We start from the raw sequence: 15,000 nt of genomic DNA, 5'->3' as shown, positions 1-15,000 counted from the left end.
TGTGTGTGTGCGCGTTGTTTACATCCTGCTCGCATGGTGCGTCCCGATGGGTGCCGCGAAATAAGATCAAAACATTGAAAAAATGTGGCAGAGAAGCATGAATGAATGAATACCTGGCAGTGAATGTACTATAATGACGTCAAATGCACATGGCTTCTGGAAAAATATGTTTGATCTTTCACTCAAAAACGATTCAGACTTTTTCCGGCAGTATTTTGTAAGCTACCTGTCTACCAAAAAAATGAAGTTAAAGTTGAATTCAAAAAGTATAAAACTTTATGTAACAAAGATGTACTAGTGGGAGTATGTCTGTGGCCTACTGGCCGTGTGCATAGGCAGTTTGGTGCCGATCGGTCCAGCGGTTTACAAGATTTGCTCCACACACACACTCGCGCACGCGGCATAAACCAGGGGCCAATCGTGGCATGAGGGCAAATTTTATATGGGCCGCTGCTTCCTTCCTGAGATTTATTATTTGTGGCTCGCCGACGCCGTTGTCGGGAACTTCATACACGTTTCTGACTGTTTGAAATGAACCTGGACAACAGTAGAATGTGTAAGGATGCATAATTGCTTGTTTCTTGTGTTGTTTAATTCTCAAGATGTGAAGGAAAAGCTTCTTTTTTTCACACCTACTGTAGTTACATTTGGCTACACTGACATAAAGGAAATACATACAAAACACATTATTGGACTTTAAATATAGTTGGAATGCAGTGCACGTATTTGAGATAAACTGAACGTGCTCATTTCAGATCAGAGGCGAGAGCTGAACGTATCCACACCCTCTTTACTGCCTGGTTGTTTGAAACCATAGGAGGAGGTATTCGACTGTTTGGAAGACTAATAACAATATCCTTCGTCAAATATTCAAGATTATATATATAGATTATATTCAAGTATAAAGTTAAGAAATATGTATGTAAGCTGTTAGTCATATCTGCCATGTGCAACCTTTGTTCATGAAGCCTAAAAGCCAAACAGAAATGTAATTTATATTCATAATGTTCCAGACAGAAACACAATTAAATACGTAAAGTAAAATGTCACAATCGTGACAGCCCTAATTATAATATTATTATATCCTTTGAAAAACAGCAGTCACTAAAATGATATCCTCATCATCCTTCCGTGGGTCCCACATCTCCTCCTCTTCATTATTATAGAGAACGGTTTGCACATCTCTGACATGAGTGTAACCATAGCACTTATTACAGAGCATATGCGGCATAAGGCATCTTATTCATTAGAGCAGATCACAACAGCATGCCCCCACTATGCTCATAACTACATCTGAATAGCACCACTAAAACTGCCATGTGGTCAAGGCCTGTTCAAGCTGATTGGTGAGAGAACACCGCCCCCTAGTGGTAGGAGACCAAACTCCTCCTCCTCCTTCCTTCTGTGAGCTGTACAGGAGCTCTGTGTGCCATGCCATGCATGTGCGTGTGTGCGTGCGTGTGTGACCCAAGATGGAAATAGCGAGACTCGCCATCTCTGGTTTACTTCCTGTATCTGAGTGAAATAGGTTGACACCTTTTTAGGAGACGGGAGGCAGGTTGGAGTCTATTCATTCCAAAGGGAGAGTGAACGTGAACACAGCCTCTGAACCATTATTTATCCCCATGGTCACTGAACTAAATATTGGACCTGATAGTCACAAGCCACCCAATATTCCCAACAGTCGTGAAAAAACATACAGACGGCTGGGTGCGGTCATTGCAATGAACAAGACTAAAGTTTGTCCCCTGCTCGCACCAGTTGTTTAGAGCATAGAATGGAGAAACTAGATCCAGGCATAGAAAACGACCAGAAAAGTGATCCCGCCACCATTATTGATTATTTGTGGTCAAGATTTGAGCCCTCATCTGCTCAGACAGGGAAAAGAACGAACGAACGAACGAACGACCGCTAGTTCATGGCCGTGCGCTACTTGAATAAATGGACGAGCGCGCTCGTTCAAAGCAGTGACTCACCACAGGTGTAGATGACACTGAGGTACTTCCTGGTGCCAGCGTAGCAGGGGTCCCCAAACTCCTTGGTGGAGGCCCTCACCATGCAGCTCTTCTTCCCCTGGCAGCGAGACGTCATCACCTGCAGAGCCACGGCTGACTGGCAGTCTGGGAGAGAGTCATACACACACATACAGAGAGAGAGAGAGAGTTAGAAAAAACAATGAAAAGAATGACAGGGAACAGTGACACTTTATGTGGATAATGCCAGTGGTTCTCAACCTGTGGGCATCTAGCCTGGGAACGCTTCACATTTCGGGGTTTGATCCGGTCAGGAGTGGAAACCACTCTACGTCATGTTGTAGTCCTTAAAGGACTACACTTTGGCCGGAACTATCAAACCGGATGCAGTTTTAACCCCAAATAATTACCCTGCGCTCAAGGACATACTTTTAGAGCCTACCTAATAAGCCCCTTGATGCGGCGTAGTTTTGCTTTTGGAAAATTCGTTTGGTGTATGCATCCCCAGTTCAAATATGATTATTTTGGGGGTCACGGCCTGAAAGGTTTTTTCTATCTCAGGTGCCATGTAAATATGTAGATATTTTGTATTTAGTTTTTCTTGTTTGAGCTCCTTTCCCCCTTGCCCCTCCGCCTCTCTTCTTCTTCCCCTTCTATCTTCTATGGAAAATAACGATACCATGGGAACAATGCACACAAAAACTTCTTTAAAGCTGTAATGTGATTCTGATGTATGGATGGATGGAAGAATGGACGGACGGACGGACGGACGGACGGATAGACAGACAGACAGATGGATGATATGGATATTTACATTTGTTTCTACGTACGTCATTAAAGGTGATACACCATGCATTTAAAAAGTATTTATGTCATATTGTTTATGTCCCAAAAACGTTTTTCAAAAGGTTTGAGGCTAAATTACCACTCCTGAATAGAGAGCCACTCTGATTTTTGAATGGCTCTCAGAGCATTTTCAGCTGCAGTACCACCTTTGGCCTGAACTGGGACTTTGTGAGGATAGAAGGTGCTAGTGGGACCCCAAAAAAAGGTTTTAAAATAGGAAAAGTGAAATTTCATGTTGTATCACCTTAAAACAAATAATCTATTTCATACATTGTGTACATCTGGTCCTTTTACCCTTGGGTGTTTGTTTGACATGCAGCACATGACACACGCACACGCACACGCACACGCACACGCACACTCACACTCACACACACTCTCACACACACACACACACACACACACACACACACACACACACACACACACACACACACACACACACACACACACACACACACACACACACACACACACACACACACACACACACACACACACACACACACACACACACACACACACACTACTCCATGACATGAGAGAGGAGGAAAACATCTCAGACATGTTGTTTCCCACAAAGGGTTTTCTCATCTACTTGAGTGGAGCCCCTATTCCAGCCCCTCATCCACACTCTGCAGCATGGGCCCCCCCCTATTGTTGCACAGACACCTGATCCAACACTCTGTGTGTGTGTGTGTGTGTGCGCGCAGCGCGCGTGCGTGTGTGTGTGTGTGTGTGTGTGCGCGTGCGTGCGCGGCACTGCACGGACACATGAGCGCAATTATGCTTGGTGTGTGTGGATATGTGTGTCTACATCTTCCAGTATATGTATGTGTCCACATGCACGTGTGTGTGTGTGTGTGTGTGTGTGTGTGTGTGTGTGTGTGTGTGTGTGTGTGTGTGTGTGGATGGACAGCAGAAGGAGTGATAGATGGGGCTCTCATACATCATCACTAAAAGCCTGTCAACGGCTTCAGATACTCTCCTCCGCTCCCCTCCTCTCTGTTCCTCTCCCCTCCACTGTATGTGTGTGTGTGTGTGTGTGTGTGTGTGTGTGTGTGTGTGTGTGTGTGTGTGTGTGTGTGTGTGTGTGCGTGCGAGCGTGCATGTTTGTGTAAGTGTGCACGTGCGCGTGCATGTTTGTGTATGCGTGCATGTCCACATGGAAACCGACAGAAGCAGACATGGGAATGCAATTTGTGTTTAAACTTGACAGCTGTTGTGAAATGTCGTGTACCTTCTGTAGCTGGCTGGCGTAGAGAAGGTCCAAAATATGAAGAAAGAAGGGAATAATTATATATATTTTTATAGCCATCGCCGTAAACACAAACTCTCCCTCGAGCAGAAAAGAGTTTACAATTGAGACAAGTTTGCTCATTGTGCCAGTAAGCCTAATCAAGACGTAATGTAAATATAGCTTATTGTTGGCATTATACAGTGGCTTCTTTTTTGGGAGAGCAGCTTGTTGAAAGCCTGTCCACTTTTTTTGTGGCTCATCTACAGGTACATGGAGTGGAGAAGTGGTTCCCAAACTTTTTAGCCTGTGACCCAAAACAGAGATTAGACATTTGCCCGGGACCCAAACTAGTGAAAACAGCAGATCTACAAGTTCACAACGTGTCGCTTCGTGCCGCGTTGCTTGTAGATCGGCTATTTTCACTATTTCTTAAACATTTGTTTTCTAATTTATGGAATTTCTTAAGATTTTTCTTTGAATTCTTCTTGAAATTACTGCAAAAAAAAACATTGAATTAGATTTTTAATTCATGAAATGTTTTGCCTTTTTGGGAATGTTTTTGGAAAATGTTTTGAAATAATAACAATTTAAAACAAAAATGGAGGAAACCAAAAATTAAGGGACCCATAAAAATGGGGGTCTCAGCTAGAGATGTTACCGATCAATCGGCAATGGATCGGATCGGGCCGATCAAAGCGTGATCGGCGATAATCGGTGGTTTAGATCAAAAGGTAAATTCACCGATCCGATCCGATCGGTGCATCCGATCAACCAGCCGTTCAGTATGCCCACTTGAGGCCATTTTGGGGTATTGATTTCCACAGTGCTGAAGGAATAATTAGTTACTGCTACGATAATAAATACATAGTAATGCTGGTAAATAACTATAAGGCAAATATATAAATGAATGAATGAGTGAATTAATTAATTAAAGTTAAAACATTAACATTTAGAAAATATAAATAATATATAAATAATAACTTGATCGGATCGGTGATTGATCTGTATCGGGTGATCAAACTTTTGTGATCGGTGCTCGGTGATCGGTTCCAAAAAACCTGATCGGACCATCCCTAGTCTCAGCCCAGTGTTTGGGAAACAGTGGAGTAGAGAAGCAACACAGAGCCTTCTGGGAATGTTGATGAGCCTGTGGGGTTCCGCATGGACACCTCCTATGGCCTTCCCCACAGGTTCCCCCTTTAAAACCCCCCAAACACAACACAAGGATGGGTAGGGGGGAGAGCCTTTGAAAATGGACACTGGTCTGCCCCTGCTCCCTGCCCTGGTGGGCCCCAGAGGGACCCCAGAGAAGATGACAAGAGAGAGACGGTTAAGGCTCGACTCACATGTCAACGGGCCGCGACGAATGGTGATGGGGGTCGAGGGGTCAAATGGCCCCGGCTAGGACGTGAAATGGACCAATCCGGTCGCTCTGTATAGCACACTTTCAACATCCAAATATCTACTGTATATATATATATATATATATATATATATTATTTTTTGCACAGTCTTTTTTTTCTATTTTCTGGCGATATCTACTGCATAGTACTGAGTTCTATCTGTCTGTCATTCAATGTTATATGAGATACATAAAGGTTTCCTGTGTAAATAAGCCAAAAAGCTTACTAGGATCTCCTTGTACCAGTGAACTGTACTGTCATGAAACTGTACCTTTTCCTATGTAAACTTCTGATAAAGTCTTCAATCAATCAATCAATCAATCAAAACGTGCTGGAAGTGTCCAGAGCATTTCTGCAGGATTGACCACTGAAGCCCTATTCAAAAAAAATAAAAAAATAAAAAGAAAGTTCAGAAATAGCTGGTCCCCAGGCGGCGCATCCTGTTGTGAGCCTGTAGTTACGCATGAAAATGCATGAAAGTTTTGCTTATGTATGTATGCATACATGCCCGAAATAGGGACGACAGATTGATGTTGGTCAACAACATAAGGTTGGCTCACAGTACAGTATGTATGCAGCGTATTATTACAGCAGAGGCCATTACTGTAAACTTACACTGGTGGCCAAACTGCATCTACTGTATCTGTATCTATCTATCTATAGCAGTGGCTCTCCAAAGTGGGTGTGAGGGACTTTCAGGGTTCCTTGAGGGGGTTCTAAATGGACCTTACAGGGCTGTAATTCTGAGAGCGTACAGATGGATCCATCTCATCTCAGAGTTATGGGGGTCAAGACTTTGAGAACCATTGATCTATCAGGCCAGGGCTCCACCGCGAGCGTCGCGTTGCTCTGCGTCGTGACGGCTTCATTGACACTGTCACGTTGACGTCCGACTGGCTCCACCGCAGGCGCAGTGGCTGTGAGTTATCATTCTCAATATCCCATTTCCAACACAACATGAAAATCACTTTCAAACAGAAATACAACTATTTGTGACCGACCTGAATGTTCATGTTGTCACACAAACAGCAGAGAGCAACAATGCACGACTGACCACTTTCTTTTGTCATGATTATAGCATGTTGTGTTTTTATACATAATTTTCTCAAAGAAGACCACTGTAATTACATAAAAGAATACGCTAGATTTTTTTGGGACATCTAGTCACCCTTGTGAATGATGTGAATGGATAGCCAACAGCAGAAAAGCACGTATATACATTTAAATATGCAATGCAATTACATTTTATGATAATTTACATGACTTGACTGTTGTGGACAGCGATTTTTGAGTTTGGACGCCGTCACCGGAGCGTCCGACGTTGACGTTGGCAGTGGAGCACCCTTCGTTGATTAAAACGGGAGTGTTCCCAGCGTTGACGTTGACGCAACACTCGGCGCGCCCGGTGGAGCTGGGGGGTCAGGCATATAGAAAAATGGGAGACTCCTCTGGAATGGGAACCTGAATCAGCGTCAATCCCTTTGGACACGGTCCAGCGAGGATGTTTCCCAGAGCTCAGAGTTCCCACATCGGGATGTGCGGCGGCGAGGTGGCGTCCTGTGGGAACCCGCTGGACTGTAACCCGATAAGGAACCCCGACACCTCAAAGGTTAGCCTGTTCCCCCACCTGTCTTCCTGCACTTCAGTCACGGATGGTGAAACCGGCGTATGCGTTTATACGGTTCCCGGTGGGTTTCTCTGACAGACATCTGGTCGTGTTGTCAAACTCACAACCATATTGGCCTTAACCACGTTAAGCCTCTGCCATCCCTATTTAGTCCATGGGCCATTTGAGATGTCGGTATCCGAAAGGTGGCAAAGGTTACCATGCATTTTTGAAAAGCTCTGTATATGTAGATTATAATTTGGTATGATAACCCTTTCTGAGACACAACTAAATTGGTGTTATCTTATCTATATTAACTTAATATACAGGGGGAAAAAAGCAAAACATTAATCTGCTTTAAGTAGCATAAGAGCTCAGAACAGATTGTCAATGTTTGTCTATTCATTGTACAACGAAGTATAAAGGGATGAAGTTGTTAAAACACTGGAGAAGGTGTGTGTGAGCATGCGTACATTCAGAAATTCTGTGACGTAACCAGGTCTGTCTTCCCCGCTCCATGTCCCTTTTCCCAGAGGGCTTGTTCTGAGCTGACGTGCCACGCCGAAACCCTTCCCCTCCGACACGGACGCCCACTGACAGACAGACAGACATGGCCCCCATTAGCTGCAGCTTTGATTCCCATGTCCGGGTGATTAGCTGAGCAGGGGGGCCCAGGGGTGCCGCAAGGTGGAGACCCCTGTTACACAGCTAGGGAGACTTCAATAGACCGGAGGATAGAGATACATTCACACACACGCAAGACGTGATGGAACGCACTAGCACACGGGCACACACATGCACACACTCACACACATGTGCACGCGCAGAGGGGTCTGTGCAATTTAAAAGGGCATTCCTCCTCTGGCTCTCATTAGCGGACTTAACAGAGACAGACAAGCATGGGACAATCCACACACAGAGAAGGAAGCAGGCATGAAAAAACCCTGCTATCTCTAACCTTTAACCACCCCCCCCCCCCCCCCAGCCCAACACAACCCAACCAGTGGTGTGATCTGGATTTTTGAAGTAGAGGAACTCTAGTTTCATGACGTCACGTGCACATCACGTGCACGCACATGCCATTTGTGCACGCGGCCTGCCGTTCAACACACATGATGGAAAACTTGTTTTTGTCTAATTATATTTCTTATTTAGTTACATTGTTAATTTGTTGTTTTTATTTTAGTTTCAATTCATGTATTTAGTTTATAAAAAAAATACCTTACGCTACTCTAGCGACAGTTCAGATATCGTCGTTGTCGGGTGAAAATCTTTTATGTCCAAAACCCGTTCGTTTTGCATTTATCATTTTAAAAATGATTTAAACTAGTGAAAACAGCCGATCTAACAGCTGTTTTCACTACTTTTGTGAGACGGCCTTGAATGATGAAGCAGAGCTTTACTTTGCGAAAGAACATACAAATTTGGAGATACGAGGTTTCCACCTGACAACGACGATATACTAGTGTTGTTGCTGCTCTTATACCACCATTATTACTGGGGTTGGTGGGTGTCTGACAGTAGCCCCCCGTGGGCCGCAAATTGGGGAACCCTGACGTACAGTATAGGTGTCAGGTGAGCCATGCCTGCCGAGTATTGTTATGCAAAGCAAGCAGGGGATTGAAGAAGTGTTATTGACCGCCGCGTCAACATATCTTGACGGCGTGCGTGCACGGGCATGCACGCATGTGCATGTGAGGCGCGTGTGCGTGCAGCTTGAAAAGAAAGGGAACATCGATCCGGCATCTCACCCCTGAACCCAACCCAACCCAAGCTCCAAAAAGATCCACCCGCCCGGCCCTCCAGACTGAAAGACTCCTGGCGAAGGCCGATCACGGTGGGAACGCGAGCTAAGAGGTCAAGATGCACAGGAGGCCTTTGCTACGGAGGGAGTGGACTCTGCATGGACAGTGAGGACTGCGTCCTCTGGGGAGTTATATTACTGAGACTTCAAGCTTGTTTTCAGTTTTTACCATAGCGAGCCTTTTAGCTTGGGTGTCCTCGTTTCCACGGAGGCCTCAGGCCTCATTGACCACCCCCCCCCCCCCCCCCCACTGCTATAAAGAGACAACTCGTTGTCTGTTTGTTGTCATGTTTGTTGTCATTGGTAGATGGATGTCAGTGTAGTGTCTAGTGTGCTACTGTATAGGATAGGTCAAGGGTCTTCAACCGGGGTCCGGGACCCCTAGGTGGTCCTCAGTGTTACTGCAGGGGGTCCTCCAAATCTTTGTGTGATAGAAACTTTTTTTCTCCTTTTTTATATTAACCACTTTAACTCTAGTGTCTGAATTCTGATAACTTTAGCCAAAAATAGCAGATCTACAAGCTCACAACGCCTCGCAGCGTGAGGTGTTGTGAGCTTGTAGATCGGCTATTTTCGGCAAAGAGTTTTGGTGTAGAGGGGAAAAAGAGCAGACTACAGAGTGAAAGGTCAGGTTTATTAAGTATTGACGGTTCAAGTCGTTAAATATCTGAAACACCAATTTACATGAATCCAAAATACGCTGATGATTGTGCTGTCAAACAATGACATTATATGGATTCTATGAAAAGGTTGTGGGGGTCCCTGCTTCATCTATTTCTCAACTACGGGGTCCTTGGCCTGAAAACGTTGAAGATCCCTGGGATAGGTGAGATGGGGTTCAGCACACTTTAAGTAAGCTCATTGCTGCACATGGCCTGTGTAGATGCATATGCAGTCAAATTCTCCGCCTTCTCCATTTGTAAGTCAGAGTGTACAGATGTAATATGGTTACCTTTGCGCACTCTAAATTAACAAAGTGTGTGTGTGTGTGTGTGTGTGTGTGTGTGTGTGTGTGTGTGTGTGTGTGTGTGCACGCGCGCGCGCGCGTGTATGTGTGTGTGTGTGTGTGTGTGTGTGTGTGTGTGTGTGTGTGTGTGTGTGTTTTAGATTTATTGCCAACTCGTGCTTACTATGTATTGTCAACTATGCACTTTTTGCTTCTTTACTCTTATGCTGTGCTGCTGTGACACCCTGGGGATTAATAAAGTGTCATGTGTCTGTCAACACTATCACACTGTTGCTGTCTGGCTTGGTTGTTTAGATTGGCGTGAGATGGAAAGAAGACATCATGCGAAAGCTCAGGCCATTTGAATCTTCCCAGTTGGCTCATATACAGTATATGCACGCTTATACTCGCATGCACGAAGACACGCACACACACACACGCACACGCACACACACACACACACACACACACACACACACACACACACACACACACACACACTTATGTTTTCATTATTGTACTCTAACTCTAAAAATATGTTTTAACCATAAATCAACAATTTCTCTTGTGAGGACCAGGAAAAGTGTCATCGCAATATAATAATTATATTTCCCAGAATTCTACTAAACTTGTGCAGACAATTGGCCCTCACGAGTCACAAGTATATACACACACCTTCCCAGAAAGACCTTCCAAATAATCCTCCAAGGGATGCACCCACGCTCTCTCTCTCTCTCTCTCTCTCTCTCTCTCTCTCTCTCTCACACACACACACCTTTCCTGGAACTCCAGGTAGACAATGGGCTGCAGACAACCCTATCTGGAGTCCCCCCCGCCCGCCTCCTCCCTTATGCTCTGAGTCATCAGGGCGAGTATCATTTGATAATGGAGACCAGGGTTATTGTTAAGGGATTATAGCTGTTTATATAAATAGAAGAAGTGTCAGGCTTTCACAACCTGCTGTGAGTGTGGCGAAATGACCTGCGCACGCCACATCATCGGTGGATGTGATACGAGACTCCTGAAGTCAAGAGCGCCACTTATTTATGTCCACATAAGGGAGAAACATACTGGGACACAAATATTATTGGTGCATGAAGAATAGAAAATCATGGAATACGTTTTCATGATACAATAGGCATGTCACTCACAATGGGTATAAGTAACGGCATCTCCGCCACATGTTGAAAGCTACGGTAGATAGAATTGTTTACGTTTTATATAAAGCTTTTTACTGATTAGGTGCTCGGTCTTTTTTTGTCTAGATTGATATTTCTATGCATTTGATGTATTGATGATGCTGTATTGATGTATTACCCTGCTTATTGTATTGATGTATTACCTTGCTTATTGTAAGTGCCTAAATTGTAAACTGATGTGGCAGCTGCCAATTAAAGCAGACACAGCACAATACTTTTTGCCTCCTTTAGGGAATCACACTAGTCTTTTGGTCATTTTACTCCAGCAATCAGTTTTAGCCTCTAAGTAAAACACACACACACACACACACACACACGCACACACACACGCACACGCACACGCACACGCACACGCACACACACACACACACACACACACACACACACACACACACACACACACACACACACACACACTGTACATGCATGCATACAGTACATACATGGCTCTTAATGTGGGTGGGTTTACTGTAAGTTGATATGAGGTTCATTCAGTGGGTCAGGGGAAACCTGTGTGAAAACAATCCCTTTGGATCCAGGACTGTGTGTCATCATCTGATGAATGGCCCGTATAAATCCCTCCCATGTTTCCAAACATCCACGCTATATTACATTCCATAATGCCACCCGCCCATGCCTGCCATTTGTACGTGCTCGGAGTTCAATCAGATCAATTGCACCCCCTCTCACTGCTGGCATTCAAGCCACGATGCAAATTGTCAACAATTATTTGATGTCAGAAAGCATCAGAAAGCACACTTATTTACCCAGTTAGGAAGCTACAGTTAGCCTTGGTGAAAATGTCCCTCATTCCCTATATGAGATGCCCTTAGCCCACATAAAACCTATACTAGCAACGTCCCTATTCTGGGCATGTCGTAATAGGCAAACGTTCTGCGAAAGTAGAAGATCGACAAGCTTTGTAGATCTGCTATTTTCAAGAGAACGCCATTTGATGTAGAGCATGGGGTTTTCAACAGGGGGTCCCCTCCTTTTTTTATATTATTAACCTCTTGAACCCTAGCGTCCATATTCTCAGAACTTAAGCCAAAAATATCAGATCTACAAGGTCACAAAGCCTTGCGCTTTACTTTAGCAAAGAGCTTAAAGAGCAGACTAGTACAGAGTGAAATTTCAAGTTTTTTAAGTATTGACAGTTCAAGTGGTTAAATATCTGAAAACACAAATTGAAATGAATCCAAAATACACTGATGATTGTGCTGTCAAACGATGAAACCATGTGGAATCTATGAAAAGGTTGTGGGGGTCCATGCTACATCTCTCTCTCAACTAAGGGGTCCTTGACCTGAAAACGTTGAAGACCCCTGATGTAGAGGGGAAAAAGAAAGGCCTGGGGGGACCCCCGTCAAACAAAGTACTGTATACAGGGTTCAAGTAGTTAAAGTGTCACACCAAAAATAGCCCATCTAAACCTGTTGATCTGCTAATTTAGGTGCGCAACGCTGTGCTTAACAGAGTATATCCAGCCCTTTAACACAAGTCCCAGCTGATTGCAAATTATCCCACATTGCCTAATGCTCCTGGAGTGCAGAGGCCCCCGGCTAGACCAGCCTATCATTAAGATAAGCACAGGAAGAGACCTACTCTTTCGCTGCAGAGTAAACACACCTAAACTGCTTTGTCTACACTGTGCAATCCGTGCTTCAAAACACAGTTGGATTTCTGCTTGTGTGCATAAACAAAGTCTTTGGTGGGGTGAGGGGGCGTTCAGATACATCAATGGTCAATGTATATACTGTAATACTCTCATAGATGTATTGTAGTTCGCCAGATATAACACGTTTTTAACTGAAAGACGCAATGGAAAATATGGAATCGCTGCAGCATATTTTGAGGCAAAAAATCTGTACGTTTCGGCCAGCAACATGGCCATACAACTTAATAATATAAATTGAGCTTTACAATGAAGCACCTTTAAATCAATTTAAGAAAGGCAATCAATTTAGGAAGCCTGGGACAGCTGTTGGACTCAAGTCCAACAGCTGTCCCAGACTCCCAGGCTTCCTGCAGCGACGTGGATCTGTCCCATTTAGCGCCACCATCAGGACGATTTTTGGACACTGCTCCTACAGATGTTGTCCTAAAATCACGCAAAGCGGTACACAGTATCTCTCAAGTCATGTCATCAACATGGATCTATGCCATTTCCCATATTCCCTCCTGATTCGCTACCACTGCCTTCTAAAGTTTGTGTATGCGACCTGACGGTCGCTTATCTCCCAATTAGGGAGTCTTACTGCTACTTTTACTTAAGTAAGAAATTGCTGGCTCATGATCGAAGCTTGAAGTTCACATCAGGCTTGTCAAGTGAAAGCACACGGTCACATGGCCGTCATGACAAAAAAAAAGAAAAAACACACACACACACACACACAAAGAGTCTGGGAGCTGCATGTAAAGCGCAGAGGGCTATTTAGATGTCAGGAGGTGTGCGTGATGACGGTAATGGGGCAGATGAGAGAAGAGCGCCGAACTTGGCCCGGGTCCTCCTGTGCACCCCCCACCCCAATCCTTCGCTTTGAGGATCCTTGGTCGCCGCCAAGACCTGTCTAACCCCACCCCAAGTACGAGGAGAGATCAAAGAAGTCTCGCGTGCGTGCGTGCGTGCATGCGTGCGTGCGTGCGTGCGTGTGTGAGTGAGTGTGTTAATTCCTGCTGCTACTATCAGCCCATATAGAAGAGCATAGAATAGAATAGACCAGTGTTTCTCAAACTTTCAAATTTCAAGGTCTCCCCTTAACTCTGACGTACACTGTCAGAGTTACAGACTGGTATGGGTTAATTTAGACCCCCTAAAGGAACCCACAGAGTCCGTGGAATCCACTTTGAGAACCACGGGAATAGACTTTATTTGAAATGTACATGGGGACAGCAACCTTCTACTGCTACTGAAACAAGCTTATTTTACAGTTTCCACCAGGCCAAGCGCTCAAAAAAATTTCAACCATGCACCAAGAACCAAGCATTTCTTAGGCTACTAAATCTTTGTAGAATGTAAAATAATTTCATCGGAGGACTTTGGACAAAAATAGATGTTGAACAGCATTATTTTTTTGTGCAGGGGCAGATTAAAAACAAACTACTAGTGTACAAGCAAATCCCTAGTGCTGTTCCACTGTAATCTCTCTCTCTGTGGACAGACACAGACACAGCACCTGGGCAGGTGTTTTGGGAGGTGTGTGTGTGTGGTCACAGGTGTTGAGCTGAACAGCGCAGCCACACCTCTGTTCCTTTACTGGGGGTAGGCCAGGAGATTACTATGACCTGCTGTTGTTGGCCCATGGAAATATGGCTTCATAAATCAACAACAACTATACCGCTATGAAGAAGAAACGGAAGCACTCAGAGTACTCACTCAAAATAGGCCTCCACATGGACACACACACGCACGCACTGCACGCACGCACACATTCATATGTGCATATGAATGTGCACACAGGGTTCTGATTCCTATGTGCACACACCTGAATCGGTTATAACTTATATCCGCACCTGACGCTAATGAACCAACCGAAAAGCATGTACGTACAGTATATTATTGATATTATTGATACTCAAGCTCCTTGAACAGTTCAACGAGCCACAGCACGGCACGTTGTGAGCTTGTAGATCGGTGTGTGTGTGTGTGGGTGTGTGTGTGTTCTGTACTATATAACTATGTATGCACGCACACACACACACACGAACGCGCGCGCACACGCACACGAACGCGCGCGCATACACACACACACACACACACACACACACACACACACACACACACACACACACACACACACACACACACACACACACACACACACACACACACACACAGAGTGAAACACCTTGAAGCGAAGGAGGAGGGCAGGGCTGGGAAACAGCATTTAGAGATAATTAACAGGGGTCATCCGAGCTGTCACTCAAGACACCCTCACTTCCTGCTCACAGTGACACTGCTGCCACATCAAACACCAGCGTGT

General features: G+C 44.7%; 1 protein-coding gene across 1 annotated transcript in view; it reads right to left on the bottom strand.

Moving 5' to 3' along the window:
- eva1aa (eva-1 homolog A, regulator of programmed cell death a) overlaps positions 1 to 15,000 on the bottom strand; it is a gene marked incomplete at both ends in the record, with an annotated part of 122,329 nt that overhangs the window by 66,291 nt on the left and 41,038 nt on the right. Inside the window, one exon of the mRNA XM_080744318.1 lies at positions 1,977 to 2,120. Within this exon, the coding sequence (XP_080600444.1) occupies positions 1,977 to 2,120 (144 nt within the window). The remainder of the gene's footprint in view (positions 1 to 1,976; positions 2,121 to 15,000) is intronic.

Source organism: Nannobrachium achirus, assembly GCF_963921795.1.
Source record: "Nannobrachium achirus genome assembly, chromosome: 16".
In the NCBI taxonomy this organism is placed as follows: domain Eukaryota; kingdom Metazoa; phylum Chordata; class Actinopteri; order Myctophiformes; family Myctophidae; genus Nannobrachium; species Nannobrachium achirus.
This window is presented reverse-complemented; position numbering and strand designations above follow the sequence as displayed.